The sequence below is a fragment of the Muntiacus reevesi genome, chromosome 3 (assembly GCF_963930625.1).
Source record: "Muntiacus reevesi chromosome 3, mMunRee1.1, whole genome shotgun sequence".
Classification (NCBI taxonomy): Eukaryota; Metazoa; Chordata; class Mammalia; order Artiodactyla; family Cervidae; genus Muntiacus; species Muntiacus reevesi.
Genome location: NC_089251.1, coordinates 197,142,546 through 197,170,231, shown reverse-complemented (window position 1 = coordinate 197,170,231; position 27,686 = coordinate 197,142,546). Strand labels below are relative to the sequence as shown.

Here is a 27,686-nt window from a genome sequence, read left to right as displayed (position 1 = left end):
ATGTAGATGTTATTGTCCAGACCAGTCTGGATGACTAAGAACAGGAGCTTGTGTAAAAGTAAAGGCGACCACTTGGCTTGATCAATGCAGAGTGTTTTGAATTGCAAGTGAAACATTAAGTTATCTGAAGAAAAGCTAGCACCACTATAATTATTCTGCAAGTGGCCTGACATTTCAATGTTATTTTTCTTGTGCTGATGGGAGAAGAATGGGGACTAAGAATAGAAAGAAAGAGATCTGAGGGCTTCAGTCCTGAAAATTGGAAATTTTTTTTTTTTTTCCTGCTCTGGTGCCCCTCAAAACATCAATTTTCCACTGAAAATCTCGTCTGGGCAAAGTTCTTGAACTTAGGCCTTAGCATCCAGGACAACAACCTCACTGTGTTCTGCACAGATGCAGAAGGTGAGCTTTATTCTGTTAAACCACACTGTACTTTGTAGCTTAGAGAACTGGTCTAGAATTATTTAAGTTCCTTCTAAACCTTCATGAGTTCCTGAAGCAAAACAGGAGGTCAACCATGTCTTCAAGGAAATCATCAACTCCAGAGTCTTCTGACAGTGGAATAAGTGGCCTTAATTACATGTATTCAGTAGGGCCAATCTTGCTGCCAAAGCTCACTTTTCTCAGCTCCTCACATTGTGAGGCGTTTTGGGGAGGAAGAATGGTGAACTGGCCTTCTTTCATACAGTGATCTTTGTGATGAGATGCTTGAATATTCCAGGAAAGTCCTGCATGTTTTTCTTTGTGATCTGTATAGAATTAGGTGCCAAGGATCTAAATCTGAGAAGTTGTGTTTTGTTTTATCAACCATCTTTAATTCACACTGGGATACTTTATATGTGTCAGAGTTATCAGGATACATAGGGACTTTCAAACAATGTTAGCAGAGGAAGAGTTGTAGGTACCAGACCTACTGCTTATGAAGAGAAAACAAGACAGTCATAATAAGGGTCTTTTAAGGTGAGATAGACTTTGTCACAGATGAGAATTTTTATATGTTTGTGTCACTGCAGAAAATAGAATAAACCCCATTAAGGCCAAATGGCAGAGAGGCTTTTCATTAGAGAATATTCTATCCAGAGCACTTAGCTGCGCAGTCTACTGCTTTGATGTACTAGAGGCATCAAACCCAGAGTGGAATTTTCAGAGTAAGAAATGAGTCCCTGCACAACTGGGCAGAACCCAGAAGATGGGAGAGGGAATCTTCAGACAGAGATCTCAACCTTGCAACAGGGACCTGCAAAACGATTATAAGCAGGAAAGACAGAAGGAGAAAGCCAATCACCGGGAACAGGACAGAATCCCTAGGCCAAAAGACACATGATGAGCAAAGATCTGGAAATCAAACAGATGCTACAGAAATGCTTTCAGTGGAGGCAGATGGCTTGCTGGAGAGACAATTTCAGGTCATTCCACTGAATCCTTACATACAAGTAATAGTGTTTGTTCAGCATCCTCAACCACCTTATGTTTTCCAGTAGTTAGACACTACTGGAATTCCAGAATCACTAATTATGAAACAATTCCTTCTAATGAATCATTAATTTTCTATATTTAGAAGAATGTTGGGTCTGATTTGTTCTTTCTATAGCTGAACATAAGATGAAATTTTAATGGCTTAGGCTTTGATCCACAACCATCATGGATACTATTGGATGGTTATTTAACATTGCCTTTATTTAAATTAAATAAATCTTCCTAGAGCTGTGGTCCACATCATCTCACTTATTCTTTTAGAATTTATCTCAACCAACATTTTTTAAAGAAAACTTTCCAAAGCCAACCAGCTGCCCCACTATCTAGCCTTCTGGTTCTTCTCTTTTGTAGCTTCGGCCTGAGTATGTATCAGTTTGCTAGGACTATCAGAGCAAAGCACCATGTATTAGGAGACCTATTGGGCTTCCTCAGCTGCTAAGTGGTAAACAATCTGCCTACAAGGCAGGAGATGCTGGTTCAATCCCAAGGTTGGGAAGATCCCCTGAAGGAGGAAATGGTAACACACTCCAGTATTCTCGCCAGGAAAATCCCATGGATAGAGAAGCCTGATGGGCCCCAGTCCATAGAATCACAGTCAGACTCACTCTGTTGGAGACCTATCAGAAATTTCCTTTCTTCCAGTTCTTGAGGCTAGAAGTTTAAGGTGTGGTCAGGGCTGGTTTCTTCTTGGTTTGCAGAGGCTGCTTTCTCCCTGTGTCCTCACATAATCTTCTCTCTCTGTGCCCACCTGTGTCCTAATGCCTTCTTCTTGTGAGGACACAAGTCATATCTGCTATGGGCCTACTCATAAGATTTCATTTTACCTTTATTACTTCTTTCAGAGTCTTATCTCTAAATACAGACACATTCTCAGGTATGAGGACAGGGTAAGACTTCAACATATGGATTTCGGGGGGGCACAATTCAGCCCGATAGAAGGTGTATTATCAGACATAGAGACCAGATTGTGAGTGCCAAGAGGGATGGGGGAGGGGGGAGGGGTGGATTGGAATTTGGGATTAGCAGGTGCAAACTATATGTACCTCCAAATTGTCAACTTTCAAAGATGAGAACAGTATGCAATTATCATACTGTACTACGTACTTTTCAAGGTACTGTACTGTAAGATTAAAATTATTTTATTTTTCTGTTTGTTTTATATGTTATTTGTATTTTAAAGTATTATAAACCTATTACAGTACAGTACTATATAGACAATTGTGTTATTTGGGTACCTAGGGTTACTTTGACTTATAAACAAATTGGATTTATGAATGTGCTGTCAGAACAGAACTCATTCATATGGACAGGACTTACCTGTATGTAGACTGGATCAACAACAGTGTCCTACTATGCAGGACAGTATTCTCTATTCAGTATCTTGTGATAAACCATAATGGAAAAAGAATATGAAAAGAATGTGTGTAGGTGTTTAACTGAATCGCTTTGCTGTGTAGCAGAAATTAACACATTATTTTAAACCAACTATACTTCAGTAAGATAATTCATAAAAAATAATATATAATAATAATGTACCTGCATGCGTGCGTGCAGCTGTGTCCAACTCTTTGCAACCCTATGGACTGTGGCCCGCCAGGCTCCTCTGTCTGTAGAATTCTTTATGAAAGAATCCTGGAGTGGGTTGCATTTCCTACTACAAAGGATCTTCCTGACTCAGGGATCAAACGTGCATCCCCCTGTGTCTCCTGCATTGCCAGGAGGATTCTTACCACTGAGCCACCTGGGAAGCCTGTATTAATCATATTTCTCTATAATTGGTTGCTTAATGTTTTTGTCACCATGGAATGCAAGGATTCATGGGAACAACAGCACTGCCTGCCTTGCTCACCACTATTTTCCCAAGGCCTAGTCTAATACCTTGTTTATAAGAGGCCTTCAGTAACTATTTGTCTTATGTATAAGCAAGCATCTGAATAAATGAACTACTAGAAATGACCTCCAAACCATTTCTGAAGGATCTCATTTTAACAGTGGAAAAAGAGTTTACGATGGTTTTTAGCCAACATCCATGTTGCAACAGTTTTATGAGGCACTATGTGTCAAGCCCAGGAATGAGCTATACTCAGGGGAGATGCTAATTAGATAGAGGCCAGGGGGGCTCCCAGAGGTGGGAGGTGGCAGGGAGAGCTGTGTCATGAAGATGAAAGTGCTCACCCTACTGATACTTACCACCAGATGGCTGTAATCTGCAGCCCTGGAGTTTGCAGAGCACTCCCCAAGATTGCCCTTTTTCATAGAGTCTGTTTGTGTATCACCGCCATCTGTACATCAAATAAACACGATGACTTTGTGAACCTCACCCTCTGCTTCAGTTAAGCTGTCATTAATGCCTGTGTTTTAGCTAAGATAATGTTGAGAAAATCCCACTGGCGAGGGCAAACAAATATTAGTAGATATCCACAGGGCCATGACCATCTCAACAAACCATCTGACGGAGCCCATAGTTCAAGTTTCAGAAGAGAAGCACTTGATAAGGCACTCCACTGTATGTGAACTGAGAAATGCCAATGCCTTAGCTTCAAGATATCAAGCAGAGGTTGGGAATATTTACTAAAGGAGTGATCTTGTGGGCCTCCATAGCTTTTTCAGGTCTCAATAATAATGGCAGAAATGTTTTATTTCTTAGCTTACTCTACCTTCTTCTTCAGCTTGCTCAAAAGGGAACCCGGGAACTAGATTAGTCTAATAGGGAAATAATCTCATAGTCAAAACTGTTGTCATTTCCTTCAGTCTTTCGTGTTTTCTACTTTAATAATTCTCTCACATGATTCACTTTGCTTCCATCTGTTACTGAATGCATGTTCCTGTGTCTGAGGCACAATGAGGCCAAACGATACCAAAATGTTGGAGTTTGGAGCAGAGAAAGGTTTACTGTAGGCCCAAACAAGGAGCACAGGTGGGTCGTGTCCCATGAAGCTTCAAACTCCCGGAAAGTTTCCAGCAAACCATCTTTTTTAAGGCCGAGTGAAGGAGGGGCGTGGTTGGTTGTTACAAACTTCTAGGTGTCGGGATCCACTGCTTCTGAGCCACATAGGCCAGGTCACGATGTTCCTGTAAACCTCTACCAGCACAGCTGTTATTCTCTGTGAATGGAAAGGTATCATGCCTTAAAGGTCAGAACCTTGAGACTGGACCATCCTGTATATTTCAGGCTATAGGCAATATTCTTAACTCTAGAATACAATGGTTAAAGTAAAAGCAGCAGATTTAGTATGGAGTCAGATTTGTTCTTCCCTATTACACAGTTTAGTTCAGGAAGCTTTTGTAGCATCTATGCTCTGCTGGTACTGTACTCAATTCTGAGGGATTGAGGGGGGATTGGCCTCCGAAAGCTCATAGGTGCTGTTGAAAGGGATAGTATAGAGCACTGATAATGCAATAGGACAGATGTTTAGGACTCAGTAGGAGCATAAGAGAAGAGGGACCAGGAAGGCTGAGAAAGTGAAGGCTTCCTAGAGGCAAGGGAAGCACAGCTCGATTTTGGAGAATGAATAGAATTTCATTAAACAAATAAGGAAGGGAAGGATGTGCCAGTGAGAGGAAAGAAACCGGAGGAGGTCTGGATGTCTAAGACTCCACAGGTGGCCTTGTCACAGATACAAAGAAGCACAGGCAAAATATGAAGCATCGTTTTGGTCAGGGACGCCAAAGTCCGGGCTGTCTCCTAAAGGTGACAGGGAGGGGCTCCTCCTGACAGCAGGGGGCTGACCTTCATAACGAGCACTCACGTCTCTCCTAGAGACACTGTATCCTCGCCGCCAACTGTGAACACATCGCAGTTTGTGCCTGACTCCAGTGTGTGTCAGACCCAGCTCTTCTCCCTCCAGATGCTGACCAAAGGTTCTGGGATCCAGGTGATCTTAACGTATGAGACAGCCTTTCACAACTAGGAAAGGTTTAACCTATGATTTATGGTCCAGGTGCCAGGAAGACCCAGCTGCTGACACTTGGCAGTGGAGAGTCAGCTGGTCTGACACTCAATCAATCAAGTAACGTTTGGAGAGTGCAGGGTGTCGCTCTGTTGATACCAAGGGGAACACCAAATCACCATGCAGACTCTGACCCCCAGGAACTTTGAATACCATCAAGGAGATTCCACTTACAGAGATGGATTGTTAATTAATGGTACAAGGCAGTACATAATATGAACTAAATGAACAGATCAGACAGTGGATATTTTTAGAATCCAAAAGGAGAAATCTCTATGTACAGATCTGGCCTAGGAAAACTTGCTTTTTTCATTTCCTGCTCTATTAACTTACTGTTTCAACCTTTCAGTTCTTTTTATGTATCCTGTACTATGCTAGGTGACTGCAATAGAAGTTAAAAAAAAAAAAAAAAGCTTCCTGCTCCTAGAGGTTAGGAGAGGAAGTACTAGGACAAAATCTGGGCATTGGAGGATAGTGAGGAGCTGAGTGAGAAGCTGAATAGTCAGAGAGAATAGCATTCAGGTGAGGTGGAGGGTGGAGGAAAAGCACGTTAGCTTAGTGCATTCACTAGGGGCATAATTAATATACTAGCCCTGTTAGAGTAAGAAATCTGTGTAGCCATACTGAGAAATGAGATGGCAAAGACAGACAGGGACCAGATTACAGAGGCACCAGGTGTCAAGATAAGTACTTGGCTTCCATTCTCTGGGCTCTGTTGACCCACTGGAGGGATTTTTGCTGTTAAGTTTTAATAATAATCTTGCTCTTCCAATACTTCAACCTAGCAAGTTTTCCTGTACCCAAAAGAGATCAGGGGCTGGGACAAAGAGGGAACCCATCAGAAAGATTCCCAGCTCCCTGATAGGGGATGGAATCAAAGTTGGAGTGGAAATTTGAAGAAATATGTGAATTTAAGTCACCATATGAAGGAAAGGGTTAATAGAATTTGATAATTGATGGATAAATGGTACTCAAGAAAAAGAGGACAGAAGACCTAAATTGTGGCATAATGGTGCTAATAATTAGAATATGCTCTTTTATGATATGATTGACATTTTAAGACTGCCTTATTCAATTATTTAGATATTCCCCACTTTGTTCTCTCAAAAACTGAAATTACCTTTGAATTGTTAAGTAAAGGTTGGTATGAAAGGATACAGAAAAACAGCTGAATTGAGTTTTCTGCAGAAGATAAAGCCTAGAAACTTCTAAGTCAAGTCTGGCAGTTGTGTCTCTGTTTTACAGATGAAGGAGTTGAGAGAGATTAAGAAATCTGTCTAAATTGTTAGAAATGATAAGTGGCAGGGCCTTGAGCAAGGGGCCGCAGGTGAATAAAGGCAGTGGGGAGACTTGCAATAGGTTATTTCCAGGACTGGAAATCGAGTTTTCAGGACTGCTCTGGCCTGGACTGTAGCTCTGTGTATCCCGGCGTGGCTCTGTGTATCCTGGCGTGGCTCTGTGGCTGATGATTAGAGGTGCTGGGACAGACACGTGACTTCAAAGGTTCTGTCTTCAATCCATAAAGAGAGACCCTGAAATCAGATGAAGCCTGAAATGCAAAGACCTGTTGGGAACTGGACTGAGAATGAGATAAGAAAAGGGGGTGAAACAGACAGAAATCAAGTGCCTGCTTTCTGAAACTCACAACCTCCAGTTATTCCTTGAAACCAGTGATTCTCAACAAGGGAAATGTTCCCGTCCCATCCACCCTGACCGCCCAGTCCCACATTTTCATGCAGGGGACTTCTGGCAGTGTCTGGTGATGACTTTGTTTTTTTAAAGCACAAACCTAAATGTATAGTCTTTCAGTATGGCCAAATAACGTGCTAAGTATATTCCCCTGGTGGCTCAGACAGTAAAGAGTCTGCCTGCAATACAGGAGACCTGGGTTTGATCCCTGGGTCAGGAAGATCCCCTGGGAGCGGGAATGGCCACCCGCTCCAGTGTTCTTGCCTGGAGAGAGTCAGGAAGGTCCCCTGGAGAAGGGAATGGCTCCCCACTCCAGTGTTCTTGCCTGGAGAGTTCCACTGACAGAGGAGCCTGCAGGTGGGCTACAGTCCAGGGGGTTGAAAAGAATCAGAGACAACAGCTACTAACACACAAGCATATTCATATACATTTCATTTTTGTAAAACTCTGAGGTTGGTGGTGGTATTCTTTTTTCCCTTTATTCATTTTTAATTGCATTATAGGTGATTTACAACATGGTGTTAATTTTAGGTATACAGCCAAGTTACATATAGTATACATACACACACACACGTATATATATTCTTTTTCAGATTGTTCCCCATTATAGGTTATTGCAGGGTATTGAATATAGTTCCCTGTGTCTGCTATATAGCAGGCGCTTGTTGGTTGTCTTTTTATATATCATAGTATATATGTGTTAATCCATATCTCCTAGAGGAAAACATAGGCAGGACACTTTTTGACATAAACTGCAGTAATGTTTGTTGGATCCATCTCCTAGAGTGATGAAAATAAATGCAAAAATAAACAAAGGGGACCTAATTAAACTTAAAAGCTTTTGTACAGCAGAGGAAACCACAAACAAAATGAAAAGACAAGCTACAGAATGGGAGAAAATATCTGTGACTGAGAAGGGGTTAATTTCTAAAATATGCAAACAGCTTATATAACTCCATGTCTGATGATGTCTTTGGTGCTGGGGATGGGGGCATCCCAGGAGTCAGGGATGCTGCTAAACACCCTATAGAAAAGCATAGTACAGGACACCACACCCCCAACAAAGAATTATCCTGTCCCAAATGTGAGAAATTCTACTCCCTCCCAAGGCAAAAACCTTACTGATAAAAAAAAGATTCAGGCTGTCGAAATACTGCTTAGTCACCTTGACTCTCAGTCTTAATAAGTGTGAACTATTAATTGTTGTGAAGGTCTCATTGTAAAAAGGTATTAAAAACACACAAGATGCTTGGTAATGATATTTATCTAGAAAAATAAAATTAAAGTTGAAATGGGCCAAGGTCAGATCTAAGTGGACATTTTGAGAAACAAAAGTTGAACTGTGCTTTAATTCAATAGAATCTTGAAGTTCCATGAAAGGAGGGAACTAAAGTTTGAACTCAATCTTGTCAAAGGGAAGGTTGCCTTGTGGGAACAGAAGTGGTGCAGTTACTTAGGAAATATTGAAACAGCTCCTCAGAAGGTTACACGTGGAGAGACTCAGCCGGACTCAGCTGTCCGGCTCCTAGGTGCACACCTCAGAGAATTAAAGACGTAAGTCCACACACAAATCTGTGCGGGAATGTTCATGGCGGCATTATTCATAACATCAGCAAAGTGCAAGTGACCCCAATGTCCATCAGCTGGCAAAAGGATAAACAAAACGTGGTCTGTCCACACAATGCAACAACATTCAGCCATACAGGTAGACAGACGGACTGATACAGATAGACGGATACAAGCTGCTACCTAGAAGGAACCCTGAAAACATGATGTGAAGCAAAAGAAGCCAGTACCAAAGGAGACATAACGTATTATTTCATTTATAGGAAATCTCAGCAGGCAAGTCCACAGAGACAGAAAGCAGATTAGGGCTGGCCCAGCTGGAGGTGGGGGATTCAGGCGACTGGAGACTGACAGCTAAGGTTACAGCTTTCTTTGGGGCTCCGAACACTTTAAAGGTAATTGTAGTGGTAGCCTGACTGTGACTACACTAAAAACACTGAGCGGTGCTTTTACACAGACAGATTGTATAGTCTGTGAGTTTTACCTCAATAAAACTGTTTCAGAAATATAACTAAATAAAAGTAGAGTTGAATTCCACAGCAGAAGATAGAGGTGGTGGTAACTGGCCGTCAGAGTGATTCTGGAGCAAAGCAGGGTTTGCTCTGCAGTGCAGGGAGCAGAAGGCGCTCAGCCTGGGTGCCCAACCGCCTGGCTGCCCAACCGCCTGGGTGCCCGACCCCTGGGTGCCCAACAGCCTGGGTGTCCGACCCCTGGGTGCCCAACAGCCTGGGTGCCCGACCCCTGGGTGCCCAACAGCCTGGGTGTCCGACCCCTGGGTGCCCAACAGCCTGGGTGTCCGACCCCTGGGTGCCCGAGCCCCGGGTTCGAATTCTGGCTCTGCCGCCACAGTAGCCACAGGACCCTGGCAGCCTCTCCAATTCTGTTCTAGCACGTGTAACATGAGGGCCCTAAAACTTGGCTTCTGGGAATGTTGTGCGAATTAGGAATTACGTATTCAAAGTGCCTAGCTCTTTGTAGATATTCAGCAGTGATAGTGTGTATTATTAGCTGTTTTTACAATTGGGCCATGTTTCACATTTCATCTGCAAGTTCAGTTGCAAGGATGGAAAGTGTCTTTTTTTTTTAATTAATGAAGAAACCCTTCTAAACCTCCTTAACCCTCTCAGTGAGATACCTCTTATACCACTGCCTTAGGCTGAATTCTGGAACTAGGAAGCAGTTACTGTCAATAATGAGGGGAGGGGGTGGGGTGGAGGGAGAAGTGGAAAAGAATGAAAACATTTCCTCTCCTTTATCTCAGCCTGAACAGTTTGATAGTATTAAAAAATAATTCCAAATGCTGCACATTTTTAGAAACTTTACGAATTCCAGGACTTTACGTAAGAAAAGGACCCGTGATTCTCTCATTCGAGCTAATTCCCTGTTTTCTGTTTGTTGTCAGTTTTAACAAAACGGGAGCAAAACCCTACCTGCTATATTTTGCCTACTAGGATATCACTACCACTCTTGGAATTATGATTTTAATGACTACATTATATTTCATATTATTATTATTAATGGTAGTGAAACTTTCATTTACAGTAGTGACAAAGAAGGTGAAATACTTTGGATTTAATTTGACAAGAGATGTGCAACACCATACAAGAAAAATGTTCAAACACTCATGAAAGGCACTGAATAATAGTTGGACAAATGTAAAAAGATATCCCATTCTTGAATGGATAACAGCATTATAAAGATATCATTTCTCCCCTAGTTATAAATTTAATATAATCTCTATAGTAACATAATAGTTTATTTTATGGCATTAATTGCATTATACTAAAATTCATATAGAAAAGCAAACATTCAGGGTTGCATTCTGTATTATCGAATATAATACATCTGATTTACCTAAATTATTGCTGTTGGAAATATTAACAATTGTGAATTTTTGCTATCATAAATGATATTATAAACGATGTCATGAACTCTTTTTACCATAAACCTCGACTGCAGTTTTATTATTATTTTAGGATTGATTCTTCGAAATAAAATTCGTGGAAATGAGGTGTTATATTTTTAGGGTTTTTGATACTTGTTGGTATACTGCCTTCTAGACCTAGATAGAATATACCAACCTTTGAGATTGCCTGATTCCTCTATATCCACTATAATAAAGTATATATATTTTTTCTATTCTTTGCCAGTCTGGGAGATGACAAATATTATTTAATATCACTTTAAAGTTCAGAAGTTTTATGTTTGTTATCATCCAACAATCATTGCAGAACCCAAGCCCCACCTTTTAAGCCTCAGCTTTTAAATCGCCCCAAAGTGGCCCTAAAAATCCTTTACTTCTATGCCCAGAGGAATTTCCCCAAGGAGGTTCCTCTCCTCAAGGGCAATGCTTTTCCGTCCCCTTCACTGAAAATTTCTATTTTTCTCAGACCTGTTTATCTTAGAGAAGTTTCTGGAGGAAAGTAACCTGATAGAATTGATTTTCCCTAATTTGTGAATAATTAATAACACTTAAACCTGTACCTTTAATAGAATGTTCTTAAAAAAAAAAAAAACTTTGAAGAGGCTCCAGGGGTGTTATTTTGGATCCATTAACAGAAGGAGAGGGACAGACAGCCCAGGGAGAAGCGGATATTTGGAGAGAGATCTGCCACTTCACTCGCCCTGGAATCTGTGCCCAGGTCAGCTCTTCAGAGCTGGTCTTGTTTTTCTCAGCTTCTTTTCTTTCCTCTTTTGAAACCTCTCATGGATTACTTCTCAACTCAGGCTGCACAACTGAATCTCTGGGAATCTTTGAAACTTCCAAGGCCTGCGGCCACCCCATAAGTCTGCCTTAATTAACCTGGTGTGGGGCTCAGGGGCCTGTCTTTTCAAAAGCTCCCCAGGTGATCCCTTTGTGTGGTCAGCAGCAGCAACCACCGTTCGCATAATTTGCCTGTAAGAGCTAAGATTTCACACAGGCTCCCCCTGCAGGGACTAGGGATCTTGTAGGAAAAAATCAAAAGAGATCAAATCAAAAGGAAAAGCAGACCAGAAAGAAAAGGAAAAGAAAACAACTCACCAACCCAGCAAACCCTTCTTGTAACCTGAAGCTTTTAAAGACAGATAGTGACCTGCGGAAGGGTGGAGACCCCAAGCCAGAACATGCAAGCTGCAGCCGCAGCCCCAGGTCCAGTCCTGCCTCCAAACTGAGCACACCTCTTCCTCAGCCCAGTGCCTTCCGTAAGGTGACCCGACGACGCGCCTGGACGGTGACGCGACGGTGCGCCCGTCCGGTGACCCGACGACGCACCTGTACGGTGACGCGACAGAGCGTCTGTGAGGTGACCCGACGGTGCGCCTGTCCGGTGACCTGACGGTATGTCCGTTCGGTGACCCGACGGTGCGTCCGTACGGTGACCCGAGGACGCGCCTGGACGGTGACCCGACGGTGCGTCTGGACGGTGACGCGACGGTGCTCCCGTATGGTGACGCGACGATGTGCCCGTCCGGTGACCCGACGACGCGCCTGGACGGTGACGCGATGGTGCGTCTGTACGGTGACCTGACGACGCGCCTGGACGGTTACCTGACGATGCGTCTGTAATTAGACTGCACAGTCCCCCTGACCTCTGCTGTATCTTCTTCCCTACTGTGTCCCTAACGTTTAGCTGGGCGCTTAGAGGATATTTTTTGGTGGCTCAGATGGTAAAGAATCTGCCTGCAGTGAGGGAGACCTGGGTTGGATCCCTGGGTAGAGAAGATCCCCTAGAGAAGGGAATGGCTGCCACTACCAGTATTCTTGCCTAGAGGATTCCACGGACAGAGGAGCCTGGTGGGCTACAGTTTGTGGGGTCTCAGAGTCAGACGTGACAGAGAGACTTTAACTTTTTTTCACTTTAGGGGCTATTTTCCCCCTATCTGACTCCCTTCTAGCCTAGTCTATGGCTTACCTGAAATGAAATCTCATCTGTTATGCAGAGGTATTTAAATTGGTATGCAAATGGCAGTAAAAGGAGTAAAGACCCACCACTGGCTATGCCGCCCAACGCCCCCGACAGAAGTCGCATGTTCAGCACCAGGAAACCCCTGACAGGCCCTCTGCCTCATTAGCAGAATCCCTGCTGCTGGACCCCACTGGCCTTTTGGGGGGAAGCAGGGCCTCCAGGCTGAGCAGCTCCTGTGTTCTCCTCTCCGCCCCAGGCACATGTTCAGGGCTGCAGTGAACACCGGCTGGGAGGGAGCTGGCCCTTCCATCTGGTTATTCGGAGCAGATGGGGCACAGCTGCCCGCGTGTATCACAGCTGGGCTTCCCGCGGGTGCTGGACTTTCCCGGGGGCAGCTTCTGTGGCCGTCGGATGGCTCGGGGCAAGGGCTCTTTAGGAGGCTTTCTGGGAGGCCCTGCAGTCCGCTGGTCTGATTTCAGTGCTCTCCCCCCAGCTGGTCTCTCAGGGACTCTCCCAGTGGGCAGTGTAAAGACTGAGCTCCAGAATAGCTCCTGTCCGTCCCTGCCTCTCCGTTTTCACGGCTGCTGCTTTGCCTGAGACCCCCATCGTTCTGTCCCCCGGGGCCTGTGCCCACGTCAGCCCCTGCCCCGTTCTGCTTCCGTTCCTGCTCCTCCTCGTCCCCACCGTCGGCCAGCAGCGTCTCTGATTGCCTGCCTCCAGCCGGGCCATCCCCGTGCTGACGTTGTTCTTGTGTAGTCGCTAAGTTGTAGCTGACTCTTCTGTGACCCCGTGGGCCTGCTAGGCTTCTCTGTCCGTGGGAGTTCCTAGGCAAGGAACTGGAGTGGGTTGCCAGTTCCTCCTCCACGGGAATCTTCTCAGCTCAGGGATCAAACCCTCATCTCCTGCATTGGCAGGTGGATTCTTTATTACTGAGCCACCAGATTTTAGATCAGTGATTTCATTCCTGGCTGCACGTTAGAATCACTCAAGGGACTTTTAAAAAATGCAGATGCCCAAGGTCCCTTGCCCAGAGATTCTGATAGAATCTTGGGTGAAGTGTCCCCCAGGATTCTTTGTCCCAGGACAATGGTGAAGCACTTCCTCAGCCTGGTACACGGGGTCCCTGGGTAACCAGACGCTCTCCCTATCTACTGCCCTGCTGTCTTGTACGTTTCAGTCTAGACCTTAGACTCTCTGGCTCCTGGAACTCTTGAGAAATGAGAAACTCTTGCTCAGTTTTCACAGCTTCCAAAAATTGTCACCACTTTTTCTGTGAAGTATTTTTGAGACCCTTATATTGAGTCAGGTCTTTCTTCTGTATCCCTGTACTACTGATTCACTCAGAACTGCAAGTGGGGCTGTTGTCTGCTTGCTTCTCTAAGCCACTAGCCTGCAATTTTCCAAGGGCAGTATTTTAAGCCTTTTTGCCTAAGTCTCTTCCGTCTAATTGTGGATTATCCCAGATGGAGTGATTGTCCACTCTCCCAAATGCAGGGGTGAGGGAGAGGCATGCGTTTTATGGTTGCTGTTCTGTTTTTTGTTGTAGGGAACATTATTGTCTACCATGTGACAGGTACTGTCCTACAGGTCCTACTATATTAATGGATATAATTCTCCCAAGAGCCTAGAAGTACAATCATTCTCCCTATTTTGCAGGGGAGGAAAACTGAGTCAATGAGGAAAGGCAGGTAACTTGGTGCGTAGTAGGGTACAACACCGGTGTGGTGAGTGAAGAAATGGGTGACTCTCTGCTCTGGTTATAAACACATCTTTCTGACCGGACTAGGTATTAGGACTATGTTTCTTTCAGTGAACACTTTGCACAGACTGTGCCTTAATAGATGATAAACATTTTGTAGGAGGGCCTCCCTGATGGATCAGATGGTAAAGAATCTGCCGGCCAATGCAGGAGATATGGGTACAATCCTTGGGTCAAGAAGATCCCCTCCAGAAATGGCAACCCACTCCAGTATTCTTGCCTGAAGAATTCCATGGACAGAGGAGCCTGGCGGGCCACAGCCCATGGGGTTACAGAGTTGGACACAACTGGGCGGGTAACACTAACAGTTTTGTAGGAAATAGTTGAAACCCTTGTAACTAATTCCCAAGGCACTTTCCTCAACAAAGGAGGTTGGCAGTGTGGTGTAGTGTGAGTCAAAGGCTTCCAGGGCAAAAGAACAAGAGATATATGCTATAAATAAACACCCACTATGCCAACAACCTACTTACCCTGGGAGCTTTCCTGCCTGATCTCAGTGGATCCCTTACCAATGATACAGAGTAAGAATTATGTTTATAGGAGATAAAACCAGAGCTTGGGAAGGTAGGTGTCTCAGCCAGTGTCACATAATTAGTTAAGGAAAAAGACTGGAATTAAACTAGTCTGTTATCTCCCTTTCAACAGAAGGCTTCTCTGCCTAGTGTATCATTGGAATCTCCAGCTTTCCTCGTTCACTTTTGCCTCTAAAAGCAGATTTATTTTACTAAAAAATATATATACCATGTTTAGAAAAGTGTGACAAAACTAAAATTGCCTGTAATTCTACACTACTCAGAGATTAAAAATCACTGGGAACATTTTGAATTTTTTGTTTCTTTTCTTTTAAATCTTTTGACTCTGAATTTATATATCAATAAGTCAATAACTGTTTTCTATAGCTTTGTAGTATATGATGAGGTTTTGCCCTTTTTTTTCCCCAAACCAAACATATTAGAAGTGATTAAGCAACCCCCTTTATTTTAGGCATAGGTGAGTTGGTTTTATAGCATAGTACATTGTGAATATTTGCTCGAAGCTCCTCCCAACTTGTCATTTCTTCTCAGTGTCCCTCGGCACTTGAGATGGAAGGCCCTTCTCTGCATCGTTGCCCTTTCTCTAATGAAAACGTTACAGCACAGCCATGATAATGAGTGGCACCTCACAGTCTTTTGCATTCCATCTCACCGACTTATTGTCCAAGTCAGGGGTTACTCTTTTCCCAAGTTACCAGCAGAACCACCTGAGATCTAGGCAACTGAAGGCCTGAGTGGAAAGCAACTTACAGGTTTTAATGACCTTATTTCCATTGTATTGATTAAAAGAAAGGCTCTTGGGCAGAAACGTGTTAACTGTACTATCTGTTTTACTGCAAGCATGCAGGCTGAACACTGTGGATAGTTGTGAGATATCTGATAATCCTCTTCCTAGGCTCTGAGACCTAGTGTGAGGGTATATTCCATGGTTCAGCTCCCGTTTTAAAAAGAAAACAATAGAATTAAATGGTAAAAAGAAGAAGATGACTCCCGGGAAGCAGCAAAATGAAGAGAGTGTCCACTCTAAGTATGTACATGGACCGCAGCAGGCAAGGGAACTTCCCTTACTCTTTGCAAACCCGCCTGAGTCAATCATCACTACGCTTGCCCTCCCTGTGTTTTTTGCAGGAAGGGACTTGAATGACGGTTTGTGGCATTCAGTTAGCATCAATGCCAGAAGGAACCGCATCACTCTCACGCTGGATAACGATGCAGCATCCCCGGCTCAGGACACCAGCAGGATGCAGATTTATTCTGGAAATCGCTACTACTTTGGAGGTAAATTCCCCAGCTTTTGAGGTTGAAAAAAGGAGGGAGGGAGAATGCAGTGGGCACTGATTTCACCACAATGATTCTTTCTGTGTCAAATTGACCATTCTCCCAATATATATACACACATACAGACACACACACACACACCCCACACATCCCTATCCTCAAGCTCAAAATAATGAGAAGCAAACTTTTCAGAGCTGTACAAATTATCTAGGTCAGTGCTGAAGGGGAAAAAAAAATCTAACTATAAGAGCTGGTGTTATGTAACACATCCAAAGGAGATTTTTGTAGCCATGCCAAACTGTGATCATATTCCAGAGGAGAAACTCAGTTGAAAGCTCGGAGAAAGTCTACCGAGAGTCAGCAGTACCTGAAAGAGAAAAAAATCCAGATGGGAATGTCCAACGAGCATCCTCAGCTTTCTCCATCACTTCTCAGCTGATTTGCTTTCTTAATCTCCTACCCATCCCTTCCTCACATCCCTGGAGGCCATGCTTATGGAAGGGAGCTAGAGGGAAGACCCAGAAGGGCCATGAGTTTATAGCTCCACGAAGAGCAGTTCCCCGCCCCCGAACCCCGCCAATGCTAGGAAACTTGACAAATATGAAAAGGCAAGGGCAATCTGGTAAGCAGGAGAAATAAATAATTAGGCTTTATTTTTATAGTATATGTGTATTTTTATTGAATTTTAAGGGTATTTTTTCATTAAAAATATCCATGCCTACTTTGTCAATTGTTGGTATTATAGAAACAGTCTTTAACGAGTGATTAATCTCAGTAGCTGTCTGACCTTGAGTAAGGCACCCTGAACTTCCTTATCCAGGATGTGGGGAAACAAAGCAGAATTGCTGGGAGAGTTCAGTGAGGTCAAGGTTAAACCTACAGCATCCTGCTTTCTACATTAGAATGGGCAGACTGGTTTCACCTTTTGTAAATATGGGCATCTGTTGGACCTGGTCTAAAGAGAAGTATCCTGTAAAAAGTACAGTCTCTGAAATACAATTTGTAAATCTCTTCTTTCATACCACTGACATGGGGTTATCTTTGAAATATAAAAGGGACTTTGCACAGAGGCAATGTACACATCGGGTGTCCTGGGAGGGAAGCTGAGTGGAGTGTTTCCTTTGTGGTTTGATTTTAGGACCCAGAGCCTCTGTCCTTCACTCCAAATCTCCATATGTGCCCAGATAACAAATTCCTTTAGAAAGGGAACATTTTCATCCTCTGTAAATGTTTTATGTGTCTTACATCGTTTAATTCAGGCAATAACTTATGGGGTAGATAATTTTAGCTCCATTTTATAGATAGTAACACTGGCGTTTACAGAGATGAATAACTTGTGTGAGTAGTGGAAGCAGGATTTAACCTTAAATCTGAGTCCCCGTGACCCACTAGTGACCGCAGAAGGATGTACCCTAAAGATGGCAAAAGAAGGGTCTCGTGGGCCCCAAAGTAAATCTCACAGAATGTATAATTTCGCATCATATGCAATGTTTCATTGACACAGAATAAAGCAATCTTACATTTATTTCTGGGGGAAATAATGTTGAATTAATTATGTGACTTAAGCATCCGAAATGCCTCAAAGGCAAAATAGCTCCCTTCCCTCAGTAGAAGTGTTTTTAGACTTGGGTCTTATGAGACTCCAGGCTGAGGAGGGAAGATTTATCTGAGATCTGAACAGTGTTTAAACAAACACCCCACACGTAGACTGTAAACTTAAGGCAAGTGAAAAATGAGTTTGAGTAATAATCGTCAACTTACATAAATTCTCTCTACAGCTTCAATTAGAAGTTGTAGCGTCTCTCTTCATTTTATAGTGTGCCTGTGAGCTCTTAACCAGCTGCTGGGCTTCAGCCCAGCAGTGACTGTCTATTAGAGATGGCTGAAATAATTCCCAGTTATTTATGGGTTATTGCCATGTTTTCAAGCTTGCATTCCCATATGCTCTGAACCTATTAAAACCGTTGGAATGGAGTTTATAAAGAGCACGGGCACCCATGTGCGTCTGTGACTCTATACCTGGCAATGCAAAGTAGTTATTCTCTGGTTGCAAGCTATGCCCAATCAGTGTGATGCATATTTTTAAAACAACACCCTTTAAAAAGGCGTGGCGTTAAACTTTCATGTATGTAATTACAGCCCTGTAAGTGTGCATTGAAACTCTTAGTTCCTTTAGCATTTGGGTTCGCTTTGAATATCACTTCAAAATTCCAGTTACATTCCTGTATATACTTTTCTCAGGAACTAAACCTGATAATGCTGACAATTAACCAGACAATTACTCTGCTACTGTTCTTACCCAAAGCATAATTTTCTTTGAATGTGTAATTCGGAATTGAATTGTGCATTTAAAAGTGTGTTTTCAAGACGGAACTGAAATTCCCAAGTAGTTATGATATGTTGCTTTCTTGGGCTGAGTGAAGCATACCACAGAAAACATTAGCAAATGGCTTACAAATAGGGAAAAAAGAAATAAGAATGAGATAAATGCAATGGGATCAGTATCCCCTGTAACACATTTTGTTTTCTGTTCTATGCAGTGATTAAGTATGCCTCATTTTGTACCAGTTTTTTCCCATCTCTGAGAAAGCTAAGATTTACAACAAAAAAATGTGTGCATTGCTGTGAATGAAAAAACATTGAAATAATTAGACCTCAAGGTCTTCTGTCAATAGGTCACTAAAGTAATGACTGATCATTTCAGTATTCTTCTTAATTTTTTTTCTCTGTCCCACAGGGTGCCCTGACAATCTCACCGATTCCCAATGTTTAAATCCCATTAAGGCTTTCCAAGGCTGCATGAGGCTCATCTTTATTGATAACCAGCCCAAGGACCTCATTTCAGTTCTGCAAGGTTCCCTGGGGAATTTTAGTGATTTACACATTGATCTGTGTAGCATCAAAGACAGGTAATTATTGTCTCTTCTCGTCCTCTGTTCTCCCACCGCCTTCCCATTCTCACTGTTCTAAATATGAACTTCTTTCACCAAAGTTCGAATCCACTGACATCAGCCACATTAGATATAATTGAGTCGCCTAATGGAATATATTTCTGAAAGGATTTCAGGCCCAGGGAAAAATGTTTTAAATAAGTTGAGTTTCACTTGCAGTAAATGGGATATGCAAATTAAATCAAAATACAAATTTGTGAAAGGATTAAAATTTTATGCGTAAACAACATTTGATTACTTTGAAGTTAAGAGGGAAGTGAAAAGGAGGGAGGAATTGCAGTTAGGAATAGCAGTGTGTGTCCGTTCACACAGACAGATGAAATGAAGCCCTCTGGGATTCCTGTAACAGAGGTTTTGACAGTGTCCAGGAGTTCGGTGACTCCCTGGAAGCCTGACCTTTGCTGTTACCACGCTTAACCCACTGCTTCTTCTACAAGAGGAGACCAGACCCTGGACAGAGAGCAGCATTTCTGCTCCACAACTTAACAAATTTAGCAAGACTTCCCTTTCCCTCTTCATTTCTCCTGGGCTCTAGCTCCTCTTCTATTTGATGTTTCTAAATATGAGGTTTTGAATAAGAGATTCAGAGACACGTTGCAGGAAATGAAAGAGGAGGGGCTCTGAATTTTCAGCAGAGCTAATCGTGTGGTCCATGTGTCTTCGCTAGCACTTCATCTCCTTCCTTCTGCCAGTGCTACTCCCCAGGCCAAGACACTCTTGGCTGAACGAGTTAGCAACACATGTTCAGTGTTTGCCTCTGTGTTGCTGGTACAGAGCCTCTGCTTATGTTTCAAGGAGTTAATTAGACATCGCCATAAAATGCTACCAATGACCAAGAAGTACACCTTTATTTGTGAGATCTATGACCGTGGCAGTGGGGGTCAGGAGAGCGTCCAGGAAGTGGTGCTGAGCTGAGTCCGACAAGATGGGCAGGCTTGGCTTGAGGGCAGGGGTGACGGTAATTCATCAGTTGGAAGGACGTGGCATGCAAAATGCCATAGAAATAGGGGGATCATGGTTTTCAAGCCTTTCCTCTACCCATGACTCTTAGTTTTCATTTAAAAACCTCTAATATTGGGATGCCTCTTACCTTTGAAGGTTTATAGTAGTTTAATTGGCCGTTTATTTTTCTTAGGAGCCTGTAAAATAATGTCATGTGTTACAGTGAATGGTGCCTTCGATTCCATAAAATATAGGTCATGGTGATAGAGCATATGATGTGAATATGGCTGGGGATGGGTGTCAGTTATAAAGAGCTTTGCATGCGTATGGCATTTAGCCTGATGCCCTAGGAAGACTCTAGAAGGAAGGCAGTCAGACTTGTTTGGTAAAAAGAGTTTTCAGGAAGAGTGAGAGGGATGCATTGGAAAAGAACCAGCCAAAAGGCAGGGAGGCCACTGCCCCAGTCCAGGGGAACAATGATGAGGAGTAGGAGGTGCCTGTGCTGAGCGTCACAGAAATCAGCTCTGCAGACCATAAGCTCCTCCCATGCTCGGAATGACTGATAGAATTCGGTGGAACTTTATATGCATGTTTCTCTGTTAAAACCACTCCGCATGGGATTGTCAACAAATCACACAGACTACCAGGCTCTTCCGCTTCATTTTTTTCCTATTTGGCCAGCTGGAAAAGTGGGTAATAAAACGCAGGCTTCATTAGAATGTGCTAGTTTAGAGATCTCAAAATAAAAGATATCTCACAGAATGGTTGTCATTCCTATAGTCGTTATTAATGATAAGGGGTTGGGGGGTGTCCCACTTCATCAGCCAGGATAGCCTTTTGCAAAGTGTAGATCGATGGAACATTTATCAACAGGGATCTCTTATGATAAGTTAATTTCTAACTGAGGGTGCTTTCATTATTTTTGATTACATGGGACGCCATCGCCATCTACTTTGCATCATTACTTTTGTGTAATTGTAGACTGTATAATTGTATTACATACAATAGTGTTTTGGTTAATTGTATAATAAGGGATTGTGTTTAGTTTAGTGGGGAAATGGGACATTTTTCTTGATTTACCAGACAGTCTCTGTAACAGAAGGGAAACTGGTAAAAGGCTTTGCTTAATTAATTATTTCTTGAACTTATATTTAACATTTGGTGGCAAGGGGGCTGGGGTTAGAAAAACAGGTGGTTTCTGAGTTCTGCATTTTATTTTTAACGTGCTAATCAGTGTGAGCCTGATTTAAGGACAAGTGTGAGGGAAGTTGTGCCTTCAAGGAGCCTGCCGCTTGGGGTGGAGGTGGGGTTTGTGGGGACACAAGGAGCTAGAGAACAGTCTGGCTGTAGTTTTTTTAAGAAAAATTTAGTAAGGTTTAATGAAATTCAATGGATATTTTAAAACATTAGACACTTTAAATCATTTTGATTCAAAATATTAGTTTTCATTAACTGATTCCTATTTTATCTTTTATTTGTAACAGTGGGCTTTAACACTTCAGAAGAAAATTTTGTGAAAACACATCAAAAATAACTTTGATTTTCAAATTTCTTACCTTTAATATATGCTTTTGATGAAAATATATCCAAATGTCATGGAGAAGGACATGGCAGCCCACTCCAGTACGCCTATCTCAACAATCCCGTGGACAGAGGAGCTTGGTGGGTTACAGTCCAAAAGGGTCACAAAGAGTTGAGCAATGATTGAGCAAGTATGACATATTCCAATGTCATAGTTTGAGTGCAGCTGTATTTTATTTTATTAAAAAATCTAATTTTATATTGGCATATGGTTGATTTACAGCACTGTGTTAGTTTTGGGTGTACAGAAAGCGATTCAGTTATGCATGTGCACAGCTGGCTCTCTCTCGGAACCTTTTCCCTTACAGGCCGTCACAGAACGTTGGGTGTGGTGTAGGGTGCAGTACATGCTGTGTAGCAGTCGTGGTTGGTGACCTGTTTTATACACAGCAGCGTGTAGTGTCAGCCCCGAACTCCGCGTTTATCCCCTCTCCCCGCTCTCCCTTCTCTGGTAACCTTCGCTTTGCTTTCTCCGTCTGTAAGGATGTGAGCAAGCTCTGGGAGATGGAGGAGCACAGAGGAGCCTGGTGTGTTACAGTCCCGGGGTCCTGAAGAGTCAGATATGGCTTAGCCGCCGAAAAGCAGCTTCTGTTTCTGCTTTTTGTGAATAAGTTCACTTGTGTCGTATCTTAGATTCCACGTAGCAGTGATGTCATATGATACTTTAATCTCTCTGTCTGACTTACTTCGCTCAGTATGATAATCTCCGGGTCCATCTATGTCGCTGCAAATGGCTTTATTTCGTTCTTTTTTACGGCTGAAGTCTTGAGTAAAACCTGGGAGAGCTCCTTCTCAGGGACTGAAGGATTTAAACCAACAACTTGTGTCTCCATAATGGGCCCTTTGCAGAAGCTTCTGGCCTTGAGGAAGAAAGGAGGTTAACCGGGCTGGCCCACAGCAGCCCTGGCAGCAAGGAACACGCTGGCTTTAGGAGGCTCTTTGGAGGACTGCCCAGAGCCCGACAGGCTGAGATCGCGTGGGGGGAACCCTTGCAGGAGCCACAGTTGGGACCTGACAGACCGCAGCCACCTGCAGTACGCTTCATAGCTCGGGAATACGATGCACAGTCACCATCTGTCCTTCGCAGGCTGATCTCCAGTCTCGTGTTCTTCACACTCCATACATGGTTCTTCAAGGGCTGTACTTGCCTCCTGCACCCTCTTGGGCTTAAAATAGGCCAGACTTGATATTATAAACCATCATCAAGCAAAGTAAGCTTAGAGCAGAATTATGCCCTCCATTATTTGACCTCACAGGCAGACCCCGGGTGAGTGACAGACACGCACCTTTAAGTGAGTGCCGGTCTGAATAATAATAATAAGAGGCAGTCTCATATCAATATATACTTTAGTAGAATAGGATGCAATAAGAGCTGTAGAAGGTAGGAGGTCAGGAGAACATGAATATCCCGTTTTGTCAAGGGAGTAAACTAAGATCTGGAGATTATGTCCACTTTCTCATGGTCACAGGACTGAAATTTCAGTCCAGAGTTAGACACTGCTGGGGTCCTATCCCTTGTAGTATCTACCCAAAAGGATCTGAACTGGAAATGGCAGTCACTGTGTGCCTGTGGATCTAAATAGGAAACCTCGTCTTCTAATCTCATACAACAGTTGTTCAGGGATGCACCATGTATTAAAATTCTTGTAAACCTTAGGTGCCTAATGAGCTTCCTTTTAAAAGGGAGGCATTCAAAATGGTATGCAATGTCAGACAAGGTCTTTTTTTAAGTCTGCAGTCTTTCTTTTTAATATATATACATGTTGCAAGTGTACAGCATAGTAATCACAATTTTAAGGTTACATTCCTCTTACAGTTATTATAAAATATTGGCTATATTGCCCATGCAGTACACTGTGTTTTTGTATCTTATTTTTTAACTTTATTATTTATTGGAACATAGCTGGTTTATCTGGCTATGCTAGTCTCAGCTGTACAGCAGAGTGATTCAGCCATACATACGCATGTATCTATTCTATTCCAGATTATTTCCCACTTAGGTTACTGCAGAATATTAGGGAACTCTACTCAGGCAAGGGTTTAGTGATGTAAGCATGTCCCACTTTTGGTGGCCCAGGTCAAGGAGTGCTTCCTCCTAGGACTTAAGTGGAAGAATCCAAGCAGCTAATTCCAGGAGTCATATCCGGTCCTGCAGGGTTCAACGTCCAGGGCCAAAGAAGCTAATCAGCAAATGCGGCCTAAGACTCCATCCCAGGAGGCAAGGACCCAGGGTGTGAAGCCAAACATAGAGCAGCAAACAGGGATGCTGGTGAATCAGTGAGGGGAGGCGGAAGTCACACCTGGAGAAGCCATCAATTCCAGGGCAGGTGGCAGTCGATTTGAGAGGCATAAGAGCATGTTTAATTCCCTGTCTGTTACTTGTCAGCTTGCAATAGGATGCATAGCATTTAACGTTTTTGTCCGTTTCCTCTTTCGCAAAGCTAGGATAATGAAACCCTTGCATTGAGAGTTAGCGAGCATGAGGAGTCAGGCAGTCAGCTGTGGGTCCAGTAGACAGTGGATGCTCAGTGATTTTGCCGTGTGAGTTCCTAGAGCCAATGGTTTGCCAACTCTCCCATTTCCACGGGGAGGAGACGCTCAGGTCTCCCTCTGATACTTCCCCACTGTGGCCAAGGGGTCTCCAGTAGCTTCTGCGGTGGATCCCCACAGATAGGCCTCATGTGCTGTGCTGTGCACAATCGCTCAGTCCTGTCCACCTCTCTGCGACCCCAGGTACTGTGGCCGGCCAGGCTCCTCTGTCCATGGGGACTCTCCAGGTGAGAACACTGGAGTGGGCTGCCATTGCCTCCCCCAGGGGATCTCCCAGCCCAGGGACCGAACCCAGGTCTCCCCCACTGCAGGCAGACGCTTTACCATCTGGGCCACCAGGGAGGCCCAGAGGCCTCATGTGTGCCCTCAGATCAGTGCCCAGCGATTTTCCCTGGGTCTCAGCTCTCTTTCAGCTGCACCTCTGAGGCACCAGCCACCCCTGTTAGGGAGATACCCATCGATTTTGGTGCCCAGGTCCAGTGATCTCTGGATTCTCCTAAAGCACGGGCTCACTGGGCCTGGGTAGGGTAAGGTGAGCATGTGATGAGTCCAGGCACACAATTTAAGGTGGTTCTTATTTCCAGGTTCATGCCTGTTCATGCCTGCAGACCTGAATTTACATGAAGCTGGGAAGGAAGGCCTCCTTAAATTTTACTGGCAGATCCCAGACTGTTTGCATCAGAATCACCAGGAAGGGTAGCTGTAACCTAAATTGCTGAGCTCCATCCTTAGAATTCCTGATTTTTACTGTGGGCCAGAGAATTTGGATTTCTAACAAATTCCAGGGTGCTACTGGGACCAGACTTTGAGAAGCACTGCCTAAAAAGCCTCCAATCCTAGAGGCAGTGTGATTGCAAGGATTTCCTATAATAATGGAACACATGTCTAGGTATTGCTCCTACTGGGCTCCCAAGCAGCTGCCTTCCTGATCAGAGTCTTAAAGGGCCTCTAGAAAGTTCCAGAAGTTCTATCTCAGTCTCTCTCTCCAAAGGACGTTAAAATGAGTCCAAGGGACACTTTTGGTGGCAGCTGAATTCCATCTCCCTCCAGACTTCCCTTTGGCACTCAGCCTCTCCTCTTCTTTCCACTATAAGCAATACCTTTGTGAACAGAAATGAAAACAGTCAGATCCTCAGAGGTGTTTGGGTGAAGGTCTATTTTTGGAGGAAGGAAGGTCTGAGAACCCAACCATAGTGGGGAGATGTCAGTGGTTGGGCAGTTGCTGCTGCCAACAAGCATTACTTGTCTTTCTGTTATTTTGAGGACAGTTATTTTATTTGCTGGTCCCTCTGAAAATCCGAGCTTGTTTTTTCCTTCTAGATTAGGCTCAGATTTTGCGGAGTCAGGGAGGGTGTGATACCATCAAAGTAAGAGTGACCTCACCCATCAAAAGTATTGCCAAAAACCTTAGTAAAGATTGACTGAGGGATTTCCCTGGTGGCCCAGTGGTTAAAAATCCACCTTGCAATGCAGAGGACCTGGGGTCGGTGCCTGGTCTGGGAACCAAGATCCCCCCATGCTGCAGGGCGACTAAAGAGTCTGTGCACCACAGCACAAGATTCTGCATGATGCGGCAGAGATCCCATGTATGGGAACTAAGACCTGATGCATCCAAAGAAAAAATAATAAATATTAAAAATAAATAGATGAAATCTCTCTAAAAAGAAAATGGGCAGAGACTGCTGATCACATTGGGTCTTCTGGTGCCTGGTAAAGGTTTATCCTGGTCATGGGTCCCGTTTCCTGTGTTCCTTCCTCATTGGGTGATATTGCAGAAGTTCCCTGAAGATCACACAGCTTAGATTTTTTTCATAGAAGGAAATAGCAGTTTTGTGGAGTGTGGCAAAGACAGGTACCAAAGAGGGACCTCTGTTCCTGGGGCCCTTGCTATAATTTCCTGTAGAGACAGTTTTGCTCTCAATAGTTTCTAAAATGAAACAATCTGTACTGTACAGTAGCTCCTTGTTGGTTATCCATTTTAAAGATAGCAGTGTGTGCATGTCTGTCCCAAACTCCCAATGTATTCCTTCCCCCTCTCTCCCAGCCCTTCCCGCCTGGTCAATGAGTATGTGCTCAGCTGTGTCCGGCTCTTTGCCACTGTATGAACTGTAGCCCACCAGGCTCCTCTGTCCGTGGGACCCTCCAGGCAAGAATGCTTGAGTGGGTTGCCATGCCCTCCTCCAGGTGATCTTCCCCACCCAGGGACTGAACCTGAGTCTCTTACGTCTCTTGAATTGGCAGGAAGGTTCACCACTAGCGCCGCCTGGGAAGCCCTCCAGCCTGGTAATCATAAATTCATTCTCTGAGTCCGTGAGTCTGTTGCTGTTTTCTAGGTAAATTCACTTGTGTCAACTCTGCCCATTCTTAGGTAACAGCCTCAATGGGACACGAATTTGAGAAGGAATGGACACATGTTATGTGTATTACTGAGTCACCCTTCTGTATTCATGAAACTAACTAACTAACTAACTAACTAACTAAATAACTAACAGTGCTGTTCATCAACTACAGTCCAACATAAGGTATAAAATTAAGAAATAATAAAGTTAATTTGCTTGTTCCAGCAAGTGAATCCCATGTGGGAAACTGCCTTAAGCTTCCTACAGCCGAATAAGTTAGGAAATGTCTCTTCTCATTCCATAATGATTTCCTTTTCTTCCAACACACATTCTTTTAAGAAACTTCCTACTGCTTGGTGGTCACTCAGTCGTGTCTGACTCTTTGTGACCTCGTGCACTATACAGCCCATGGGATTTTCCAGGCCAGAATACTGGAGTGGGTAGCCTTTCCCTTCTCCAGGGGATCTTCCCAACCCAGGGATCGAACCCAGGTCTCCTGCATTGCAGGCCGAGTCTTTATTGGCTGAGCCGCAGGGAAGCCCATAGCATCTGCTAAACTCTTTGGTCAAGATTCTTTCCTTCCTGGTTCAGAGTTGGGAGTCACGGGAACACTGAACAAAGGGAAATATTCAGTGGGATGACCTCTAACAAACAGACTTCTGCTAAAAACCCACCCAGTGTGTGGGGGTTTGTTCAGAACAGTAGGCTATATAAAAATCTTACATTGCAGGGTAATGCATATGTTTTCAATTTTCTCTCCAAATGAAAGCTTATAAGTTGGGTGCCAGGAAAACCTCTGTAGGGGCGCAGCCCACACAATCTGAGCTTCCAGCTCCAAAGTGAGAAATGTTACAATATGGTGCGTTCTCCCTTATCTCCTGGGACGGGCCCTCGATCCCAACAAGAGCGCTTCTGCTGCTTCTATTTACCATTTGTAGTCTGTTTCATGGGGGACAGGGAAAGGTTATATTTTACATAACAGTTACTGAGCAAACATTCTCTGAGTATGATTTCACTTATTTCACTCCACAGTTCTGCCAGATTCTCTAAGTTCTTCTCAAAGTGTGGTTGGTTCCAGACCAGCAACCCCAGAGTCACCTGGCAAATTGTCCTGACTGCATATGCTGAGGCCCCACCCCATACTTTCTGGGACAGAAGCATGGGGGGCAGCCTGCATTTTCACAA

At 43.7% G+C, this 27,686-nt stretch overlaps 1 protein-coding gene across 2 annotated transcripts in view; it reads left to right on the top strand.

The window, feature by feature from the left end:
- Positions 1-27,686, top strand: part of CNTNAP5 (contactin associated protein family member 5) — a 970,694-nt gene that overhangs the window by 545,782 nt on the left and 397,226 nt on the right. For both annotated transcript variants that reach the window (XM_065927810.1, XM_065927809.1), the window contains exons 9-10: positions 15,989-16,138; positions 18,876-19,047. In XM_065927810.1, coding sequence (XP_065783882.1) covers positions 15,989-16,138; positions 18,876-19,047 — 322 coding nt within the window. The remainder of the gene's footprint in view (positions 1-15,988; positions 16,139-18,875; positions 19,048-27,686) is intronic.